This window comes from Leptodactylus fuscus, chromosome 6, assembly GCF_031893055.1.
Source record: "Leptodactylus fuscus isolate aLepFus1 chromosome 6, aLepFus1.hap2, whole genome shotgun sequence".
NCBI lineage: Eukaryota > Metazoa > Chordata > Amphibia > Anura > Leptodactylidae > Leptodactylus > Leptodactylus fuscus.
Genome location: NC_134270.1, coordinates 170275352 through 170298982, shown reverse-complemented (window position 1 = coordinate 170298982; position 23631 = coordinate 170275352). Strand labels below are relative to the sequence as shown.

The 23631-nt window shown below is 45.6% G+C and overlaps 1 protein-coding gene across 1 annotated transcript; it reads left to right on the top strand.

Moving 5' to 3' along the window:
* Positions 1–362: 362 nt before the first annotated feature.
* Positions 363–18519, top strand: LOC142209026 (phospholipase A2 inhibitor and Ly6/PLAUR domain-containing protein-like). The gene is made up of 5 exons (XM_075277962.1): positions 363–487; positions 15465–15581; positions 15675–15821; positions 16533–16673; positions 18314–18519. Exons 1-5 carry the CDS (start codon positions 439–441, stop codon positions 18508–18510), a joined length of 651 nt encoding a protein of 216 aa, XP_075134063.1. The 5' UTR covers positions 363–438; the 3' UTR covers positions 18511–18519.
* Positions 18520–23631: the final 5112 nt, after the last annotated feature.

Genomic DNA, 23631 nt, shown 5'->3' with positions numbered 1-23631 from the left:
TGTGAACACTTATATGGGATTTCCATGCTTCTGTGTATTAATCCAAGAACATACAATGTATTATGGATCTCCACCGTCAATAACTAGTAAAGAGCCGGATTGTATAGAAATTCAAGATTCCCTGTAGGTTTCCAGTAACTTGTATCCTATAACCTACAGCCCAATGTACAGAGAGTAATGTAGAGATGATGTGTTATCACAACCTGCCCACATAAAGGTCACAGTCCTAGGAAAATCTTACCTAGCCATGCCTGATAAGCTATCATTGGAGGAGACGACATAGGAGACGTTCTTTTCTTCTACACTAGGAGTCGGGGCCGTCCTCTCTATTATTATCTGCCCCTCCTGCCCTATAATAGCTCAGCAATACATAGTGGAGTTTTCCTGTTGTGTTCACCTGTAATAACACATTACACTCTGTGACCTCCAGTAACAGTAATGGAGCTCCTGGGAATTCTTCTGCTTCTGTCTGCCCTGACTACAACAGGTAAGAATTCTCTATTTTCTATTACTTGTACCTATTGCATTACTTACCGGTGGAGAAGATGGCATAAGGCTGTACTATGGGATGTAGTCTGTTAGGATGTATTCTCCTTACGGCAGCATTGCTCGCTTCTTTCGCTTTAAGGTTTCCATCCTGACCTGTCTCTACATCTAGTCAGTGCTCCGAGATGCTGAGCCATCCAACACCTTCTCATGTGCCTGCTATTAATTGTAGAAATGGTCCTGAACTATGAAACTTACGTTTTTATTGGCTGAAGTCTTGGTTACTGACTTTGCCTTCTTTTACTGTATATCTGCTTCCTTACTGATTTGGTTTTGACTGTGATCTCTTTGACTTGACCTCGGATTGACACGTTTATTCCACTGATTCCGATTTGGATATTCTGCGGTCTCCTGGTTTGACCCTGCTTTTTGTTTCGTTGTAGTTTCTTGGTCTGATTTTAGTCTGCAGTTGCACCTATTTCTCTGCTAAGGTGCTGGGGTGATAACCTGGGTCCTAATATGACTAAGTCCATCCAGCCTTGCGGCAGGCTCTGGTGAAGGCATCAGGGTAACCTCAGACTCTATCAAACAACCAGGACAGTATCAGAATTTAGGTAGGGTCAAGGGAGATTTACATGGACTATCCCGCAGACCTTGGCCATTTTTACAAATTATGGTCCACATGTATCCATATTTAGTCAGTGCAAACTTAGACTGTCCGAAGATACAGCAAATTTATCACCATGGCTGATGAAGGATGATCAATCTGTATAGTCTAGTCTGCATTTATACCAACCTTTCTTGCTTACTTTAACCCAGATATGTAAGCCACACCCCCTTTTCTGACATTCCACACCCACATGTCAATCATGTTGAAAAATTATATCCAAAATTATACGCACTGAGTTGGACCACATTGTGTCAGAGATGTTCCAAACTGCGCCAAGTTTACCACAATAGTAAATCTGAATTTCTTCGGTCCAGCAGCATTAGGGTTAAAATCTAGAGATGAGCGAACAGTGTTCTATCGAACTCATGTTCGATCGGATATTAGGCTGTTCGGCATGTTCGAATCGAATCGAACACCGCGTGGTAAAGTGCGCCATTACTCGATTCCCCTCCCACCTTCCCTGGCGCCTTTTTTGCTCCAATAACAGCACAGGGTAGGTGGGACAGGAACTACGACACCGGTGACGTTGAAAAAAGTAGGCAAAACCCATTGGCTGCCGAAAACATGTGACCTCTAATTTAAAAGAACAGCGCCGCCCAGGTTCGCGTCATTCTGAGCTTGCAATTCACCGAGGACGGAGGTTTCCGTCCAGCTAGCTAGGGCTTAGATTCTGGGTAGGCAGGGACAGGCTAGGATAGGAAGGAGAAGACAACCAACAGCTCTTATAAGAGCTAAATTCCAGGGAGAAGCTTGTCAGTGTAACGTGGCACTGACGGGCTCAATCGCCGCAACCCAGCTTTCCCAGGATCCTGAATGGAATACACTGTCAGTGTATTCCCGTATACCCGATATATACCCCCGATACCCGTTCCAACGGTGTGCCCCCCCACCTTCACCCCAGAAATACCCTGCAAGTCCCCTAGCAATAGAATTGGGGCTATATACACCCACTATTTTTGCTACTGCCATATAGTGCCATTGTCTCACTGGGAATTCAAAGAATATATTGGGCTTACATATAACTTCAATTCCAGGGAGAAGCTTGTCAGTGTAACGTGGCACTGACGGGCTCAATCGCCGCAACCCAGCTTTCCCAGGATCCTGAATGGAACACACTGACAGTGTATTCCCGTATACCCCATATATACACCCCAAATCCCCGTTCCAACGGTGTGCCCCCCCACCTTCACCTCAGAAATACCCTGCAAGTCCCCTAGCAATAGAATTGGGGCTATATACACCCACAATTTTTGCTACTGGTATACAGTGCCATTGTCTCACTGGGAATTCAAAGAATATATGGGGGTTATGTGCACCCACAATTTTTAATACTGCTATACAGTGCCATTGTCTGACTGGGAATTCAAAGAATATATGGGGGTTATGTGCACCCACAATTTTTAATACTGGTATATAGTGCCATTGTCTGACTGGGAATTCAAAGAATATATGGGGGTTATGTGCACCCACAATTTTTAATACTGGTATACAGTGCCATTGTCTGACTGGGAATTCAAAGAATATATGGGGGTTATGTGCACCCACAATTTTTAATACTGGTATATAGTGCCATTGTCTGACTGGGAATTCAAAGAATATATTGGGGTGACGTGCACCCACAATTTTTGCTACTGCTATACAGTTCCATTGTCTCACTGGGAATTCAAAGAATATATGGGGGTTATGTGCACCCACAATTTTTAATACTGGTATACAGTGCCATTGTCTGACTGGGAATTCAAAGAATATATGGGGGTTATGTGCACCCACAATTTTTAATACTGGTATACAGTGCCATTGTTTGACTGGGAATTCAAAGAATATATGGGGGTTACGTGCACCCACAATTTTTAATACTGCTATACAGTTCCTTTGTCTCACTGGGAATTCAAAGAATATATGGGGGTTATGTGCACCCACAATTTTTAATACTGGTATACAGTGCCATTGTCTGACTGGGAATTCAAAGAATATATGGGGGTTATGTGCACCCACAATTTTTACTACTGGTATACAGTGCCATTGTCTAACTGGGAATTCAAAGAATATATTGGGGTGACGTGCACCCACAATTTTTGCTACTGCTATACAGTTCCATTGTCTCACTGGGAATTCAAAGAATATATGGGGGTTATGTGCACCCACAATTTTTAATACTGGTATATAGTGCCATTGTCTAACTGGGAATTCAAAGAATATATTGGGGTGACGTGCACCCACAATTTTTGCTACTGCCATACAGTTCCATTGTCTCACTGGGAATTCAAAGAATATATGGGGGTTATGTGCACCCACAATTTTTAATACTGGTATACAGTGCCATTGTCTGACTGGGAATTCAAAGAATATATGGGGGTTATGTGCACCCACAATTTTTAATACTGGTATACAGTGCCATTGTCTGACTGGGAATTCAAAGAATATATGGGGGTTACGTGCACCCACAATTTTTAATACTGGTATACAGTGCCATTGTCTGACTGGGAATTCAAAGAATATATGGGGGTTATGTGCACCCACAATTTTTAATACTGGTATACAGTGCCATTGTCTGACTGGGAATTCAAAGAATATATGGGGGTTATGTGCACCCACAATTTTTAATACTGGTATACAGTGCCATTGTCTGACTGGGAATTCAAAGAATATATGGGGGTTATGTGCACCCACAATTTTTAATACTGGTATACAGTGCCATTGTCTGACTGGGAATTCAAAGAATATATGGGGGTTATGTGCACCCACAATTTTTACTACTGGTATACAGTGCCATTGTCTAACTGGGAATTCAAAGAATATATTGGGGTGACGTGCACCCACAATTTTTGCTACTGCTATACAGTTCCATTGTCTCACTGGGAATTCAAAGAATATATGGGGGTTATGTGCACCCACAATTTTTAATACTGGTATACAGTGCCATTGTCTGACTGGGAATTCAAAGAATATATGGGGGTTATGTGCACCCACAATTTTTAATACTGGTATATAGTGCCATTGTCTAACTGGGAATTCAAAGAATATATTGGGGTGACGTGCACCCACAATTTTTGCTACTGCTATACAGTTCCATTGTCTCACTGGGAATTCAAAGAATATATGGGGGTTATGTGCACCCACAATTTTTAATACTGGTATACAGTGCCATTGTCTGACTGGGAATTCAAAGAATATATGGGGGTTACGTGCACCCACAATTTTTAATACTGGTATACAGTGCCATTGTTTGACTGGGAATTCAAAGAATATATGGGGGTTATGTGCACCCACAATTTTTAATACTGCTATACAGTTCCTTTGTCTCACTGGGAATTCAAAGAATATATGGGGGTTATGTGCACCCACAATTTTTAATACTGGTATACAGTGCCATTGTCTGACTGGGAATTCAAAGAATATATGGGGGTTATGTGCACCCACAATTTTTAATACTGGTATACAGTGCCATTGTCTGACTGGGAATTCAAAGAATATATGGGGGTTACGTGCACCCACAATTTTTAATACTGCTATACAGTTCCTTTGTCTCACTGGGAATTCAAAGAATATATGGGGGTTATGTGCACCCACAATTTTTAATACTGGTATACAGTGCCATTGTTTGACTGGGAATTCAAAGAATATATGGGGGTTACGTGCACCCACAATTTTTAATACTGCTATACAGTGCCATTGTCTGACTGGGAATTCAAAGAATATATGGGGGTTATGTGCACCCACAATTTTTAATACTGGTATACAGTGCCATTGTTTGACTGGGAATTCAAAGAATATATGGGGGTTACGTGCACCCACAATTTTTAATACTGCTATACAGTGCCATTGTCTGACTGGGAATTCAAAGAATATATGGGGGTTATGTGCACCCACAATTTTTAATACTGGTATACAGTGCCATTGTTTGACTGGGAATTCAAAGAATATATGGGGGTTACGTGCACCCACAATTTTTAATACTGCTATACAGTTCCTTTGTCTCACTGGGAATTCAAAGAATATATGGGGGTTATGTGCACCCACAATTTTTAATACTGGTATACAGTGCCATTGTTTGACTGGGAATTCAAAGAATATATGGGGGTTACGTGCACCCACAATTTTTAATACTGCTATACAGTTCCTTTGTCTCACTGGGAATTCAAAGAATATATGGGGGTTATGTGCACCCACAATTTTTAATACTGGTATACAGTGCCATTGTCTCACTGGGAATTCAAAGAATATATGGGGGTTATGTGCACCCACAATTTTTAATACTGGTATACAGTGCCATTGTCTCACTGGGAATTCCACAAATAATTTGGGGATTCATTCACCCTACATCTCAGGCTCTTGCCATATTCACCCAGGTTGTCAGTGCTGCACCAGCTCGTTCCCAGACAGCTCGGCCCGAAAAACGCGTTACCTATATAGAGGATTTGGACAATGAAGACAACATGTTCTAAATCTAATGTCTGCACCTTCTCCAGAATTAAAATAAAGGCAGCGTTTAACTTTCAAATAGCACTGCACAAAGGAAGAGCTTATCAGCTTGTCTCATGACATGCTACTGAAAAGTTTCATTTGTGTATCTTAATGTAAATATAGTTGTATAAGCTTTTTGGGTTTTAGGCACTGCCAAGTTATTTATTACCACCCACTCCCTTATAATGATGATGACGCCAAAGTCACTGTGGGTGTTCAGAGCTCACAGCTTTGGGTGACATTTGTCTTGCTCTCTGTCGGTACCAGCTGTCTTTTTGGATACCGTAAAGTTATGTTGACTTTATTAACAGCTATAGAAGCTTTAGCCAGGTTGTGACGGTGTGTAACCCTAACAACACTAAGTGGGATACACATTAATAGTCAGTCTATGTACGCTAAACGTATCACTGAAGTAATTTTTTTTCCCTCTCCCCTAATATAAGAAAGGAACAGACATTAGACCTAGACCGGGGTTCGAGGCTTGAAAAAATCCAGTATTATTTGTTCTTCATGATGTGAAATATGTGTTGAAAAGCAACCCAAGATGAAGTCAGCCATGTGTGCCAGTGTGTTACTTGGCATGCCTTTGCTGGCCCCAACTGTAAGGGTCACTCTCCATTTCCTCCATTTTCCACTCCCCTTCACACCATTTGTGGTGAAGCAATGGGATGCACTGAAGTGCACCCTCTAGCCTCGTGTGGGATAGGGACATCAGATGCCACTCCAACCCCCTCGTCTTCCTCCGCCAGCCAACGGTGCGAAGATGAGAGGAGTGTGCTCTGAATGTTTTCTGCCTAGCAGAGGCTAGTTCTCACTTACGAAAATGGCCCCACTTTGACCTGTATATCAGGCACAATGGTGTAGGTTTCAAAGAAACATGGCACCAACAAGTTGGAAAACGTGGGCCATGCGTGGACCGTGTTTGAGTCTGGCAAGCTCCAGATCTGCTACCAGGTTCCAGCCATTATCACAGGCGCAAAAATGCCAGGCCCCAGGTGTAGCAGGGAAAAAAAAATGCCATCTCAGCCAGGATGGCATCCCTGACCTCGGAGGCACTGTGCTGTCTGTCCCCCAAGCTGATCAGTTTCAGCACGGCCTACTGACATCTCCCCATGCCAGTGTTACAGTGTTTTCCGCTAGTAGCTGGGGTGGAGGTTGCAGCTTCGTAGGGTTTCAGTCTACTCCTGCCATGAATTTTGGCCTGGGAGAGGAGATAGGCCACCCCAGTTTGCACCCGGGGAACAGACTCCACCACATTCACCCTGCCTGTCATTAAAGATAAGCACTGCAGCATCCCTGACCACAGGCGCTTGTCCATGTGTCGGTGGTCAAGTGGACCTTGCAGCAAAGCGCAGAGCTCTGGGCCCGACTGATGTTATGGGACACATGCAGGCGCAAGGCAGAGACAGCACACCAAGAGAAGTAGTAACGGCTAGGCCCAGCATAGGGAGGTGCCCCAGCTGCCATCTGCTGACGGAAGGCCTGGGTCTCCAGAAGCATAAACAAACACCAACATCTCCAGGGCCAGCAGTTTATCGATGAGGCTGTTACAGGCTTGGGCATGGGGGTGGGTTGTATTGTACTTCTGCCTGCAATGAAAAGCTTGGGAAATGTGGAGTGGCTGGGAAGAGGCGCATGATGGTGCAGGCCAAAAGGGCGCATGAGGGTGAACTCCCCAATGTGTCAGAGATAGGTGTGTAGGTGTCCTTGCATCATATACTTGCACCATATTTGGCTTTGGAAGTTAATTTTGTGCCAAAAAGTGGTTAAGACAGCGATCCCTCAGCTACTCCCGTTACACTGTCTATTGAAGTTACCATCTGTGGAAGTGGACCACCATTTCTAAGATCCCAAAGGAAGCAGGCAAGAGATGTGCAGTTCAGAAAAAAAGATGAGAAAATAAGTTTAGGCTGTAGAGCACAGAGGGATCGGAGAGGACAGAGCTGGTGTCGGCCAGGTATTCCCACAACATGCGCCTATACTTGTCCCTCCTGGTGACACTAGGCCCCTGAGTGGCAGTAATTTGTCCAGGGGGGCCATTAACGTGTTCCAGACCTAGGAATAAGTCTTCCAACAGGGTAGAGTTTTGCATGCCTTTGCTTCTACCCACTGTTTTTGCTGCTTAGCTTCCCTCCACATCTACTCTGCTTTCACCCCTAAACATCACCCCAGTTTATGCCTTTGCTTCTACCCAGGTTTTTTGTTGATTTAGCTTCCCTCTACATCTACACTGCTTTAGCCCCTAGATATCACCCCTGTCCATGTGGGGTCGGTGGCCTCATCATCCACCAACTCCTCTTCCAATTGCGCACTGCCCCCTTACTGCAAACCGCACATGACCACAGCTTGCCTTGATGGCAACTGTGTCTCATGATCCCCACTTAGGTCCAGACAAGTCGGTGGCGGGTCCAAAACCCCAAAATTGGAAGGAAATGGCAGATGCTGCAGTATTTCTAACACCTGTTCCTGGTGCTCGGGCCTGGTCTGTGTTGTACCCTGCACCCTGCTTAACGCATCTGCCATATCCGAAGTTGTGCTGAGCGCATGCTAATGTTTCGTGTCCAGTGCAATGGATGGGATGGGATTTCACATAAGTCTGCCACCCATGGCCACTCATGGTTGAGCAACTGAGGGAGTTGACTTTGACGAACCCGAGGGTTTTGGAGTTGGAACTACATCAAAGGTCTGTGCTGCTCACACACTCTGCTCAACACATGATATGTTTAGTGCCAGCAGTGTGGAGACGTCGCACAACAGCCGTTGTTCCAGCAGGTACAGGCGTTGTAGGAGTGCATAGAGGCTAGCAGCGGCAACTATACACTTTAAAAACTATCCGCACAAGCGCCACACTTTCACCAGTAGCTCAGGAACATTGGGGTACCTTTTTCAAAAGATTAGCAGCAATGAGTTAAAAACGTGGCCCAGGCATGGAATATGTTGCAGGCTGCCAAGCTACAGAGCCAATCCCAGGTTACGGCCATTATCACACATGACAACATGCCTGGGCCCAGGTGCAGTGGCAAAAACCACATTGCCGTCTCATCGAGGATGGCATGACTCACTTTGTAGGCAGTGTGCTGTCTGGCCCCCAAGCAGATGAGCTTCAGCACGGCCCGCTGACGTCTCCCCACACCAGTGTTGCAGCGTTTCCAGCTCGTAGCTGGGGTCAATTTAACAGCGGAGGAGGGTGGTGTTTCAGCCCTCCTCCCAGGAATGTTGTGTGGGGAGACAAGTCAGGCCACCACATTTTGCGACCCGGTCCACGCCTCAACTACATTCAACCACTGTGCCCAAATTGAAAGGTAGCGTCCCTGTCCGCATGCACTTGTCCATTCGTAACTGGTCACATGGAACTTTAGGGCTAAGCGCTGAATTTAGGGACCGCCTCATGTTTGGGGGAAAGTGCTGGTGTGGACGGCACAGTGCGGTGGCGCAGTAGACACTCTGCCCAAAAAGGGCAGAGTGTCCCCCAGCCGGGATTCCAACATCTCCTGGGCCAGATTTCTTGAGATGAGGCCGTTGAAGCCTTGGGCATGTGGGTGGGTTGCGCTGTACTTTAGCATGAAATGAAAGGCTTGGGAGATGGGGAGTTGCTGGGAAGAGGCGCATGATGGCGCGGGCAAAAGGAGAAATGGCAGGAAAAGGTGAGGATAAGGGTGAACTCCCCAAAGTGTCAGAGGCAGATGTGGAGGTGTCCTGGCTCCTGGTCTGGACTGCAGCGCCAGCCCTGTCAACAGTGGAAGAGGCAGTGGCCGCCAGGCCAAACGACGATTATCCTGCGCTTGCTCTCACCCACTGAGCCCAGGGCTTGCCTTCCAAATGATGGCACCCGCAAGAGGTGGTGAGATTCCTCTCCGCAGATCTCCAAACCATCTTGGACTTGCAAATTGCACTAAATTTGTCATGTAACTGACATGTATATGATGAGTCTATCCATTGTCTGTTCATTTTGGTGAAAGTCAGCCTGTCAGCTGACAGACAGCTGTGCTTGTCAGTGATGATGTCACCGGCTGCTTGTACCCCCAGTTTTTGCTGCTTAGCTTGCCTCCACATCCACACTGCTTTTGCCCCTACACATCACCCCTATCCATGCCTGTGCCTCTAGCCATAAGTCTGCCACCCATGGAAACTCATGGTGCAGAAAGTGAGGGAGCTGACTCTGAGGAACCCTTGGGTTTTGTAGCTGGTACTCCATCAAAGGTCTCTGCTGCTCACACACCCTGCTGAACATACGGTATCTAGGGTTAGAGCGTGTGGTGACCTCGCACAACAGTAGGTGCTTCAGGCAGATGTAGGCCTTGCTGGAGTGTATTGCGGCTAGCTCCAGGTACTGTAGACTTGGGAAAGTGGGTGTCCAAGTGCCGCACTTTCACCCTTAGCTCAGCTAATTTGGGGTATGTTTTTAAAAATCATTGCACCACTACATTGAACATGTGGGCCAGGCATGGAACGTGTTGGAGGCTGGCAAGCTCCAGAGCCCTCCAACAAGCTAAAAAACCTGGCCCCAGGGGCAGCGGGGATAAACAAATTGCCATCTCATCCAGGATGGCATCCCTGACCTCAGAGGCAGTGTGCTGTCCGTCTCCCAAGCTGATGAGCTTCAGCCCAGCCTGCTGACGTCTCCCCACACCAGTGTTGCAGCGTTTTCAGCTCGTAGCTGGGGTAAATCTAACAGCGGAGGAGGAGGAGGGTGGTGTTTCAGCCCTCCTCCCAGGAATGTTTTGTGGGGAAACAAGTCAGGAAAATTCTTGAAACGGGAGAGTTTTGCATCTTTGCCCTTGCTGCCTATGGACATCCCTTTGCCTCTAGCCACCATTTTCCCTGCTTTGCTTGCCTCCAAATCCACACTGCTTTTGCCCCTAGACATCACCCCAGTCCATGCCTTAGCTTGTACCCCCAGTTTTTCCTGCTTAGCTTGCCTCCACATCCACACTGCTTTTGCCCCTAGACATCACCCCAGTCCATGCCTTAGCTTGTACCCCCAGTTTTTCCTGCTTAGCTTGCCTCCACATCCACACTGCTTTTGCCCCTAGACATCACCCCAGTCCATGCCTTAGCTTGTACCCCCAGTTTTTCCTGCTTAGCTTGCCTCCACATCCACACTGCTTTTGCCCCTAGACATCATCCCTATCCATGCCTCTTCCCCTAGCCATAACTCTGCCACCCCTGGAAACTCATGGTGCAGAAACTTTGGTTGCTGACTTTGAGGAACCCTTGGGTTTTGTAGATGGAACTCCATCAAAGGTCTGTGCAGCTCACACACCCTGCTCAAGATATGGTATTGTAGGGTTTCAGCGTGTGTGAATGACGGACAACAGCCTGTGTTTGGACAGATGTAGGCCTTGCTAGAGTGTTTTTAGGCTAGCAGCGACTCCTGTGCACTTGCAAAAGTGGGCGCACAAGCGCCGCATTTTCAACAGTAGCTTCGGTACATTTGGGTATGTTTTTAAAAAACTTTGCACCACTAGGTTAGACGTGGGCCAAACATGGAACGTGTTGGAGGCTGGCAAGCTCCAGAGCCGCTACCAGGTTCCAGCCATTATCACAGGCGTAAAAATGCCAGGCCCCAGGTGTAGCAGGGAAAAAAAAATGCCATCTCAGCCAGGATGGCATCCCTGACCTCGGAGGCACTGTGCTGTCTGTCCCCCAAGCTGATGAGCTTCAGCACCGCCTGCTGACGTCTCCCCACACCAGTGTTTTAGCGTTTGCCGCTAGTAGCTGTGGTGGAGGTTGCAGCGTCGTAGGGTTTCAGTCTACTCCTGCCATGAATTTTGGCCTGGGAGAGGAGATAGGCCACCCCAGTTTGCACCCGGGGAACAGACTCCACCACATTCACCCTGCCTGTCATTAAAGATAAGCACTGCAGCATCCCTGACCACAGGCGCTTGTCCAAGTGTCGGTGGTCAAGTGGACCTTGCAGCAAAGCGCGGAACTAAGGGCCCACCTGATGTTGAGTGACACGTGCTGGTGCAAGGCGGGGACGCCACACCGGGAGAAGTTGAGACGGCTAGGGACGGCATAGTGAGGTGCCACAGTTGCCATCAGGTCCGGGAAGGCGGGAGTTTCAACAAGCCGGAACGCCAACCTCTCCTGGGCCAGCAGTTTAGCGATGTTGGCGTTCTAGGCTTGCGTGGGTGGGTGGTTAGCGGTGTATTTCTGCCGGCGCTCCAATGTCTGAGAGATGGTGGGTTGTTGTAAAGAAGCGCCTGATGGTGCCTTTGATGGTGCAGGAGAAGGAGATAAGACAGAAACAGGGGAGGATGAGGGAGAAGTCAACAAAGTGGCGGAGGCAGATGAAGTGATGTCCTGGCTCGTCCTCTGGAGTGCATCGCCAGCACTGTGAGCAGAGGCAGTGGCATGAACGGCGGGCGACGTTTGTCCTGCCGTTGCTGCCTGCCACTGATTCCATTGCTTGGATTCCAAATGACGGTGCATTGAAGTGGTGGACAGGTTGCTCTTCTCAGGGCCCCTACTCGATTTCGAGAGGCAAATTGTGTAGACGACACTATATCTGTCCTCGGCGCATTCCTTGAAAAAACTCTACACCTTCAAGAAACGTGCCCTCGATGGGGGAGTTTTTCTGGGCTGGGTACAAAAGGGAACATCTTCGGACATTCCGGGTCTGGCCTGGCTTCGGCAAAGCAGCTGACCTCTGCCTCTGGACATGTCTCTGCCTCTAGCTACCCTTTTTGGTGCTGCACCTGCCTCAACATCCACACTACTTTCCCAGCTTGACATCTGCCTTGTCCAGGTGGGGTCGGTGTCCTCGTCGTCCACCACCTCCTCTTCCAACTCCTGTCTCGCCTCCTCCTCCTGCACAATGCGCATGTCAACTGGCTGCCCTGACAGCAACTGCGTCTCATCGTCGTCGATGAGGGTGGGTTGCTGGTCATCCGCCACCAAATCGACCGGAGATGGAATGGAGGAGACTCTAGTGTTTGAGCATCTGGACACAGATACTCGTCTGTTAGGTCCGTGGAATCGCGAAATGGAGGGGCAGGTTGCGGTACAGTCAAAGGAAGGGAGAACAGCTCTGGGGAGCAGGGACAGTTGGGGTTATTGTTCTGAGAAGATTGGGAATTTTGGGTGGAAGGAGGACAAGACTGTTGGGTAAGAGGAGGTAGAGGCTGACTGGCTGGTGGACAATGTGCTTTAAGCGTTATCCGACAGCCATTGCAAGACCTGTTCCTGGTTCTCGGGCCTACTAATCTTTGTACCATTCAGCCTAGTTAATGTGGAACTTTTGTGCAAAGCGCAGAACTTAGGGCCCGCCTGATGTTAAGGGACACACGCTGGTACAAGGCTCAACTCACCCTAAGTGCCAAAAACACTGCTGGTGCAAGGCTCTACTCATGCCAAGGGCCCCAATCTCTGCTGGTAGCTCAGCTTAAGGTCATGTAACTTTGTTTGGAAGGGCTCATGTTAAGGGCTAGAAAAGTGAATTTTGGAAGGTCTTACCACATCACACAAACACACACACACACACACACACACACACACACACACACACACACACTCAAAATGACAGTTAAGGGTGAGGGCTTTTGGAATTCCCATTGCCTATTCCATTTGTGGTTGTCATGGGGAACGTGATTTAAAGGGGTGGTTGTTACTGTTTGTTGAGCTTAAATTGGGGTTTGTGTCCATCCATTTGGGGAGTAAAGAAGGTTTCCAGGTATTTTCCCACTTTGATAGAGGTTTTTTTGAATGTGGAAAGTGTGTAGTTGTTAGGCAGTGATGTTGGGGTAATAGAGGGTCTTTGGTGTGTTAGATGCCCCCAGACATGCTTCCCCTGCTGTCCCAGTGTCATTCCAGAGGTGTTGGCATCATTTCCTGGGGTGTCATAGTGGACTTGGTGACCCTCCAGACACGGATTTGGGTTTCCCCCTTAACGAGTATCTGTTCCCCATAGACTATAATGGGGTTCGAAACCCGTTCGAACACACGAACATTGAGCGGCTGTTCGAATCGAATTTCGAACCTCGAACATTTTAGTGTTCGCTCATCTCTATTAAAATCCAATATCTTGATTTCACATTTTTATAATTGATTCAAACTATATACTGAACTACCAAGACGTGGATCAATCTAATAAAACATAAAGACCTTGTGAGTAGCCAGACCCCATAGAGAATTTGTCTTAATTATCCTAAAAGTCCTCCTTGCATCGACGACTTCTCCCTGGTGAAATACTCTCCTTCACATATAGAGTATACAACTACCTTAGTCAATAAAGACTACTAACACATAGAGACTCATACAAGGACGCCCCCCCCCCCTGCCAAATCACCCACTTACCCCCACCACAAGTTACCCATAGATCCAATTACGTGAAATGACTAATTATACTTATTAAGTGTCTGAATCATAATTAGCAGGAAAATCCCAACCTGTCATTAAGACCAAGAATGTTATTGTTCTACTTACATCCAATCCTTGATTTACTAATAGAGATATTGAGTAGTGAAATATTCGAGATTCCAGATTCGTTTCGAGTAGAGCCTCAATATTCGACTACACAATCGAATATCGAATCCCATTATAGTCTATGGGGAAAAAATGCTCATTTCAGGGGAAACCACTATTCGACTAAAGGAGTCACCAAGTCCACGAGTAGCAGGAGGAGAGTGTTCAGGAGGAGCGCTGTGCAGGTAAAGTGCACGGACCTCATTATAGTCTATGGGGTCCCTGCACTTTAATTTCTCATAAGAATGCATTGACCAGCATTGATTGGCCAGTGTACAGCATTCGGCCAATGAACACTGGTTCTACCGGAGGCTCGTCTGTGAGGAGGCGGAGTCTAAGATCAGACCACAGCAGTCTCCACTGTGATCCGATCTTAGACTCCGCCTCCTCAGAGACGAACCCTGACAATAAACTACCAAAATAGTCCCTAAGCACCCTAAGCTACCAAAATAGCAAAATCCTGCCACATCCTTGAAAAATATTCTAATTTTTGCAGTTAAGATCAATTCAGCATAAATCAACTTTGGTCCAAATTTCCCAAAAAGTCATATTCTATCAAATTTCCAAAACTCTTGGACATTGACAACAGTCTAGAGATCTAGTTTCACTGACCAAAAATATCCAATCTAAAGTAGCCAATGACCACTTTATCGAAGGTTACTCTTGATGTTCAAGGCTAGGTCAACGGCTGAAACTTAATAGCTGGACTTTTTTGGGAAAAAAATACCCTCAAAAATTTCAGCAAATGACAATAATTTTGAATAAGACGGAATTTTCCAAAAATGTAAGGTCTGGCAAAGCCCCAAATTTTTGAGGTTTGCCACTCTCGAATCATCATAAATAGTAGATACATACTAGCTGGCTGTAGAAATTGGTGAACTCGTTGGGACAAAATTTTTTGACCTGAATTTTCCAAAGCTAAAATATTTGGAGTTCGCTACCTATAAATTACTCTTAGACTCTGGGGTCTCTTCAGACCTCAGACTACAATAATCAAAGGACCAGGAAAGGTGTGGGAAAATTTTAAAACGGTGTGGGGTCTGCCATGGAGTACAGTCTTCTTTCCCGGACATCCTCGGCATCCTTTATGTCACCCCAGGTCACTCCTCTCTGTGGGCTCCAGCTTTCATATGGGGGGTGTCAATGTCAATGACAGCCAGCCACATTAGTGACCCTGAGGCTAGTGACATCACAGGGAAGGCCAGAAGATTCTGGGGACATCTGGGAAAGACGACCGAGGAAGGAGAGGAAAGTCAAGTATGAGTTTCCCGACGCCTTCCTTAGGCCTTCCACCCCATCAAATGTGCAGTAAATTTTCTGACGTATATCTAATGGCTGCAAACTGGATATTAACTCCATGTTGTCATGTATCTTCCAGGTTATTCTCTTATTTGTAAAACTTGCTGGCATCTTAGCAGCTTGCCCTGCAATGGGTCGTACGTGAGCTGCCCCACTGGTCAGGTCTGTGTCGCTGCCTTCACCTCAGTGAATATAGGTATGTGCAAAATATATCATCATATTATCATACATGTAGCATGTGGTTATAAATGTGCCATAATAACTATACACTATCATCTATTGTACACAGGAGGCGCCATCACCCCACAATACTCCATTACATGTGGAAAACCGAATGATTGTAATGTAACCGGCAGCATGACCATGAACATTGGCAAAATCCTGACGGGAACCTCATGCTGCAACACGGATAATTGCACCCCACCATTCCCTGCCTGTAAGTTTCTGCAAAATGATGTCTAGCGTATCCTCTAGACAACAAGTGCGCTAAATATTCCAACCACTAGATGTATTCCCTTGTAACAGCACTCCTGATGGTCAAATAGGGTATTACACATAGGAAATGTCAATGCTGAAATAAAGTGGTGCTTGAAAGTTTGTGAACCCTTCTATATTGCTGCATAAATTCGACTTATAACTGCAACACATTCACATGTCAAAACCTAAAAGTAGATAAATAGAAACAAATGAAATGAATGGGTGAAAAATATTAGACTTGGTCAATTACCGTGTTTCTCCAAAAATAAACCCTACCCCGAAAATAAGCCCTACTAGCCCTCTTTTTGGAGAAAGAGAACTTGAAGCCTTACATGGATTTTGTTAGCATGTAGTGATTAGGGTTGAGCCGATCTTGAGATTTTCCAGCCGATCCCGATCGCGATCGTGAAATTTGCTCGATCGCCAATTGGGATCTGATCTTTCCCGATCGCTCAACCCTATTAAGCCAATCTTGAGATAACCTCTGACCTCGATCCCGATGGAAAAAAATTGGCATTGGAATTCCGATCACGATCGTGAAATTTACTCGATCGCCGATCGGAATCCGATCTTTTCCGATCCCAATCGCTCAACCCTAATTGATATGCAATGAATTGGTTTCTAGATAAAGTCGAATTTCCTTATTATTTTTTTTTTACTTTTTTACCAGTGCCGAGTGTAAGTTTACAGAAGAACGGCCTGACTTGTAGAACATGCGCATCTGACCAATCCGACTACTGCTACACATCAGATAAACTACAGTGCACGGGACAAGAAACCAAATGTGCCCGTATGGCAAGAACATTATCTGGTAGGAAACTCTTTTTGTTGTTTATTGTACATTGGAGATATATTTTTTTAAAAATATTTTTTTTAATTGTTTTCGTTTAGTGTTCTCTCTTGGTTGCGTTGAGCTTGCTCCTCACATCTCAAGATAAAAAACTAGATGCCCACCATCTAGGTCACTGTTAATATGCATGGCTCACAAAGAACATGGTCTCAAAGAGTTCTCAGTCAACCTTGGGCAGCAACAAGTCTCCTTCTATCCAGTCATAGTAGTCACTTGTAGTCAGACATGGTCTCCACCAGTTTTCATAGTCTCAGGACTACACATGGGTAGTACCCACTAGAAATAGACAGACCTGTTCTCTATAATTCTTTCAAAAATTTCAGGGTTAACTAAACCTGAAATTTTTGGAGTTCTCTTCAAGCCATTATTATATCATGGGGTCTCTTCTAGAGATGAGCGAACAGTAAAATGTCCGAGGTTCAATATTCGTTTCGAGTAGCCCCTCAATATTCTACTACTCGAATCGAATATCGAACCCTATTATAGTCTATGGGGGAAAATGCTCGTTTTAGGGGTAGGGAACATTCAATCAAATTATACTTACCAAGTCCAGGAGTGAGGGTCGGGCTGGATCCTCCGAGCAGTCTTCTCCTTGCAGCGTCCCCGCGGCGTCTTCCGGCTCTTCATTCACTCTGTCAGGCATCGGGCCTGGGCAGAGCCGACTGCGCATGCCCGCACTACAAGCGCCGCGGGGAAGCTGCACGGAGAAGACTTCTAAAGGTAGGAGAAGAACCAGCGTTGATTGGCCGACTGCATAGCATTCGGCCAATCAATGCTGGTTCTGCATCGAACTTTTACATTTGAACAGTGAGTGGTACTCGATCGAGTACGAGTATTTCGAATACCGTAGTATTCGATCGAATACCTACTCGATCGAGTACTACTCGCTCATCTCTAGTCTCTTCCAATATTTACCATTTCTGGACTCCACTCTTGTATCCGTTCTTCTTAATGCGGTGTCCAGTCTTCATGATGTCAACTCCTCCAACACGTGGCTACTGAGGCCCGATTGCAAGAGAGATTCTTGATAAAGAAGACCAGAGACTGGGTTTAGGAAACTCTCCATTGTTCTACCCTGGGGTGTGAATAGATCCCAGAGATGAAAAATTGCACTTTTGGTTTGGAAAGAAGAAGTTGGGTCCAAAACTTGTGAGTGAAGTCTCATGAGGGTATCCTACAACCAGATTGTAGGATACCAGAGTCAAGTCCGTCTTGAGTGCAGACTCCATCACTATCTTGGTCTCCAGATTTAATGGCTCCAGGTAGATCTCCTGTCACTACTGTTGGATGGTACCACTCTTTCCCTAGTGGTGTGACAATATGTGAGCACTTCTCTTTCACCATTACTAGGAGGAGAATTCAGGAATGACCAGCAGCCACATGCAACACTACTCAAGTAACAGTATAGCCAGACTGTACGGTGAGGGTGGCCTGTGCACCTTCTTGATTTTGGGAACCAGTCACAACTGTGACTTCTATGACCCCGATCGCTTCTGTACCTTAATGGTAATATAGTTAAAATCAGTTCCAGGAGGTTTTCTTTAGATGTTCTCGCTTTGGGCATGACATTTCTTGGCTTACTATATTCTTGTTCCGCGCAGGTACAATAAACCTCAAAGATGCTCTCCGAGGCTGCGCCACCAAAAGCTACTGTGACATCCTTGGTAGCCAAAATGCTTTTGTGGATGGGTTGTACGTGGACATGAAGACGTACTGCAGTGATGGAGCCGCCGACCTCCGGCATATGGGATATTTCATGCTCATATGTACAGTCGCAATGACCAAATTCATGTTTTAAAGGGAGTAAAAAAGGGAAAATTGGGAATATTGTTCATGATCTGGACAAAATGCGCAACACAGAAAACAGAAACAGCAGCACCAGCGTGCAGAAATGTACTATAATGTCTTATGGTGACCTTAACCTCATCTGGGGTGGTATAAAGTCGATTGAAACAGGTTTCATTTATTTGATTTTCTTATTTTTTTTTTTTTTTGCAAAATAAATATATGTTTACCACCATTATGTGGCAATCTAATTTTTAAAGGTGATGTCAGATATAGGTTTGGCACCGGCTATGTCTATACTAACTCATCTACTCACTGTTGTTATCAGAGGAGGACAATGACCTTGCCCACAATGGTGGAATCTTAGTTTCTACATTTGTGTCTGAATTCTTGTAGATAATTTTGCACCTTGTCTTTTTCTGGCCAACCTCTTTTGGGCCTCATTGTGGTATCCAGCACTCTCCTGTGATGTAATAGGACATGGGCACACCAAGAGTCAGTGTATAATAATGTCCCTTCTGGTTCTTTAGGAACAAGTTTGGACTAAACTTAACCCCACGATTGAATTGTCCGGATCTTTAATGGTGGCCCCAAGAAAAGTTTAATTTTGAAAAATGGTGTTTAATTAATAAAAGTGGCAAAACCTAATAAGATAAGATAATCCTTTAATAGTCCCACCATGGGGAAATTCAGTGTGTTACAGCATCGTGGATAATACAGTAATATAACTCAAGAAAACACATACAAAGCTCAGAACAGAAGATACTAAAAGTCATAACTTAGAATCATTTAGTTCTCTGTGCGGAGTGATCTTTGCTTACCCTGATGTTGATTATACAGCCTGACCATAGTTGGGAGGAAGGACCTGCGATAGCCCTCCTTCTCACACTTGGGGTGAAGCAGCCGGTCCCTGACAATACTGCCCAGTGCTGTCACGGTCTCATACATGGGGTGGGAGTTATTCTCCAGCATGGAGGTCACCACGGACAGTATCCTTCTGTCACCCACCAACTGTACTAGGTCCAGGTCTCTCCAGGACAGAGCTGGCCCTTCTAATAAGCCTGTCAAGTCTATTCCTATCCCTGGCTGGTATACTGCTCCCCCCAGTAGGCCACTTCAATGAAGATGAAAAAGGCCCTAAGAAGGGGGCCACATGGTGGCTCAGTGGTTAGCACTGCAGCCTTGCAGCGCTGGAGTCCTGGTGTTCAAATCCCACCAAGGACATAAAACCATCTGCAAGGAGTTTGTATGTTCTCCCCGTGTTTGCATGGATTTCCATCCCATATTCCAAAAAAGACATACTGATAGGGAAAAATGTACATTGTGATCTCTATGTGGGGCTCACAATCTACATTTAAAAAAAAAAAAAAAAAAAAAAAAAAAGGCCCTAAGAAGTGTCCCCTGGACTCCGAAGGCCCTCAGCCCCCTGCAGGCAGAGTCCGCCGTGGCCCCCTCTGTGCAGCGCCTCCAGGTGATCAGCCCAGTCTAGTTTATTATTGAGGAGCACACCCAGGTACTTATAGGTCTTCACAAAGAAGAAAACATATTTGACTGAAGTCTTCGTGGTGCACGGTCCTGGTTTTGGGACATGCAAGAAAAGCCAAACGAATCTACATCTCAAGAAGGGAGAAGGACCGAATTCACGTCCTAGCTTCAATAAAATGTAACTTTTATTGCATCAGAAATAAAAAACTTAATACAAAGAGCGCATAGATAGAGAAAAATAAACAAAAAAGTGTTTTAAAAACACGCTGCTGACGCGTTTCGGGACACTAGGGCCCCTTAGTCATAGCAGTAGTGAAGGTGTAATGGAGGAATACTAGTTCACATTACTAGAAAAAATTGCTATGGAGAAATTACGAAGAACAACCTACTATGAAGTATAGTGCACTGTAGACTTATAGGTCTTGACGGTCTCAATTCCTGTCCCCTGGATGTCCACCAAACTTAGGGCACTCCTCCACTTACTAAAGTCCACCACCATCTCCTTGGTCTTCCCAGAATTAATCCTGAGCTGGTTCTGCTGGCACCAATCCACAAAATCCTGGTTTAAGTCTCTGTATTCCCTATCGTCACCATCAGTGATGAGGCCAACTATTGCAGAGTAGAGATGAGCGAACAGTGAAATATTTGATATTCGTTTCGAGTAGCCCCTCAATATTCGACTACTCAAATCGAATATCAAATCCTATTATACCCTATGGGGGAAAAATGCTCGTTTCAGGGGTAGGCAACATTCGATCAAATTATACTTACCAAGTCCACGAGTGAGGGTCGGGCTGGATCCTCCGAGAAGTCTTCTCCTTGCAGCGTCCCCGCGGCGTCTTCCGGCTCTGAATTCACTCTGCCAGGCATCAGGCCTGGGCAGAGCCGACTATGCATGTCCGCACTACAAGCGGACATGCGCAGTTGGCTCTGCCTAGGCCCGATGCCTGGCAGAGTGAATTCAGAGCCGGAAGACGTCGCAAGGACGTGCGCGGAGAAGACTTCTAAAGGTAGGAGAAGAACCAGCATTGATTGGCCGACTGTATAGCATTCGACCGAACAACGCTGGTTCTGCATCAAATTTTTCCATTCGAACAGCGAGTAGTATTCGATCGAGTACGAGTATTTCGAATACCGTAGTATTCGATCGAATGCCTACTTGATCAAATACTACTCGCTCATCTCTATCGCAGAGTCATCAGAGTACTTCTGTAAGTAACAGCTGCTACTACTAGCTAAAACCAGTGTAAATATAGTATAAATCACTGTAATCGCAATGACTGGGTGAAGCCGCCATGTCATTTTCAATGCAGAGTTAACCTCATAATAACAAAATGCAAAAAAAATTGAGAATTATAGTTTTTTTTTCCCATAAATTCCTCCAAAACCTTCATAAAAGCTCACCAAAACATATAGATAAGATAAGATTAGATTAGGTAAGTCAACAGAAAAATAAAAAGTTATTAATTTCGGAAGGCGGAGACATTAAAGGGTTAACCTAGCCAGAGCTGCGGAGACACATATGTAAGTCATAGTAAATGATTGACATGAAGCTGTAACAATAGCTCCTAAGGTGAATGGGACATGTCGTGAAGACTCTTATATGGGATTTCCATACGTCTGTGTATTGATCCAAGCAGATAGAACGTATCATGGATCTCCACTATCTAGAAAGTGAAGACTCCCTGTAGGTTTCCAGTAATTTGTAACCTATAACCTACCGCACATTGTACAGAGAGAGGTGTGGAGATGATGTCTTATCATAACCTGACCACATGCAGGTCACAGTCCTAGGAAAAATCTTACCTAGCCATGCCTGATAAGCTATCAATGGAAGAGACATCATAGATAAAAAGCCAAGGTCCATGTATGGAAAGATGTAGTCACAGGTGAGACAACTATGGAAGGGAAGAAGAGCCTAATATAGACCTGGGCAATGTACGGCCCATGGGCCACATCCGGCCCCCGTGACATCGTTGTGCAGGAACATTCCCCCTGCATTTTCCCAGGGAATATTCTCCAATGCTCCGAGCACAGTGTTGTCATTGATCCAGCATCACCGTTCTTCTGCTCCATCCACCATTCTCCTCCTCTTCTTACATGAGACCACCACAAAAAGGCCAATGGACATGCGCAGTTGGCTGTTCTGTCTGCCATTTTGTGGTGGTCTCCTGTAAGAAGAGGAGGAGAATGGCCAACAGAGCTCATTTCCTCTTCTTCTGCTGGGCATCACTCCTTCACAAGGGAGTCGGAGCCAGCGCCTGCGCAATAGAATGCCAGCAGAAGCAAAAAGAAGCAGCGTTCTATTGCGCATGCATGGCTTCTGCAGGCGTTTTATTGCGCAGGTGCCAGTTCCGGATCCCAGGTGCGGGCAGAAGAGGGGACAGCGGCACCTCAAAGTCATCTCCAGGACGAGAAGGCAGTAAATATGTTTGGTTGGGGAGTAGGGGGGGAGCGGTCTGGATCGGGAAAGATCAGATCCCGATTGGCGATGGGGCAAATTTCACGACTAGGATCGGCTGGAAAGTGATCAGAAATCGGATTTTAAAATTGATGCTGATATCTCAAGATCGGCTCAACTCTAGTGGGGAGGGGTTTGGGGGACAAAAGCAGGAATTTTTTTATCCTCATACCAAATTTTGCGAGCTATAAAGGAAAATTGGATGTATGTTTTGATACATGTGGAAAATTGGAGCCAACGCCCTCTTCATTGCTATTTATGGCATCCCTTCCCTATAATAGCTCAGCAGTATATAGAAGAGATATGTGGAGATTCCCGGAGATAAGTCACATTACACACGTCTGTAAACTCCAGTAATAATAGTGAGCGCCCGGGAATCCTTCTGTCTGCTCTGACTGCACCAGGTAAGATGTGACAAACAACTCTTATCTCAGTCTATATAGCTCTGGTCATTAGGTGCAGTATTTACTAAGGTTATTTGCAGATATATGTTTGCCAACTTGGCCTTTGCACCAGGATAAGTAATGTAATGTATGTACACAGTGACTGTACCAGCAGAATAGTGAGCGCAGCTCTGGAGTATAATACAGGATAAGTAATGTAATGTATGTACACAGTGACTGCACCAGCAGAATAGTGAGCGCAGCTCTGGAGTATAATACAGGATAAGTAATGTAATGTATGTACACAGTGACTGCACCAGCAGAATAGTGAGCGCAGCTCTGGAGTATAATACAGGATAAGTAATGTAATGAATGTACACAGTGACTGCACCAGCAGAATAGTGAGCGCAGCTCTGGAGTATAATACAGGATGTAACTCAGGATCAGTACAGGATAAGTAATGTAATGTATGCACACAGTGACTGTACCAGCAGAATAGTGAGCGCAGCTCTGGAGTATAATACAGGATAAGTAATGTAATGTATGTACACAGTGACTGCACCAGCAGAATAGTGAGCGCAGCTCTGGAGTATAATACAGGATAAGTAATGTAATGTATGTACACAGTGACTGCACCAGGAGAATAGTGAGCGCAGCTCTGGAGTATAATACAGGATAAGTAATGTAATGTATGTACACAGTGACTGCACCAGGAGAATAGTGAGCGCAGCTCTGGAGTATAATACAGGATAAGTAATGTAATGTATGTACACAGTGACTGCACCAGGAGAATAGTGAGCGCAGC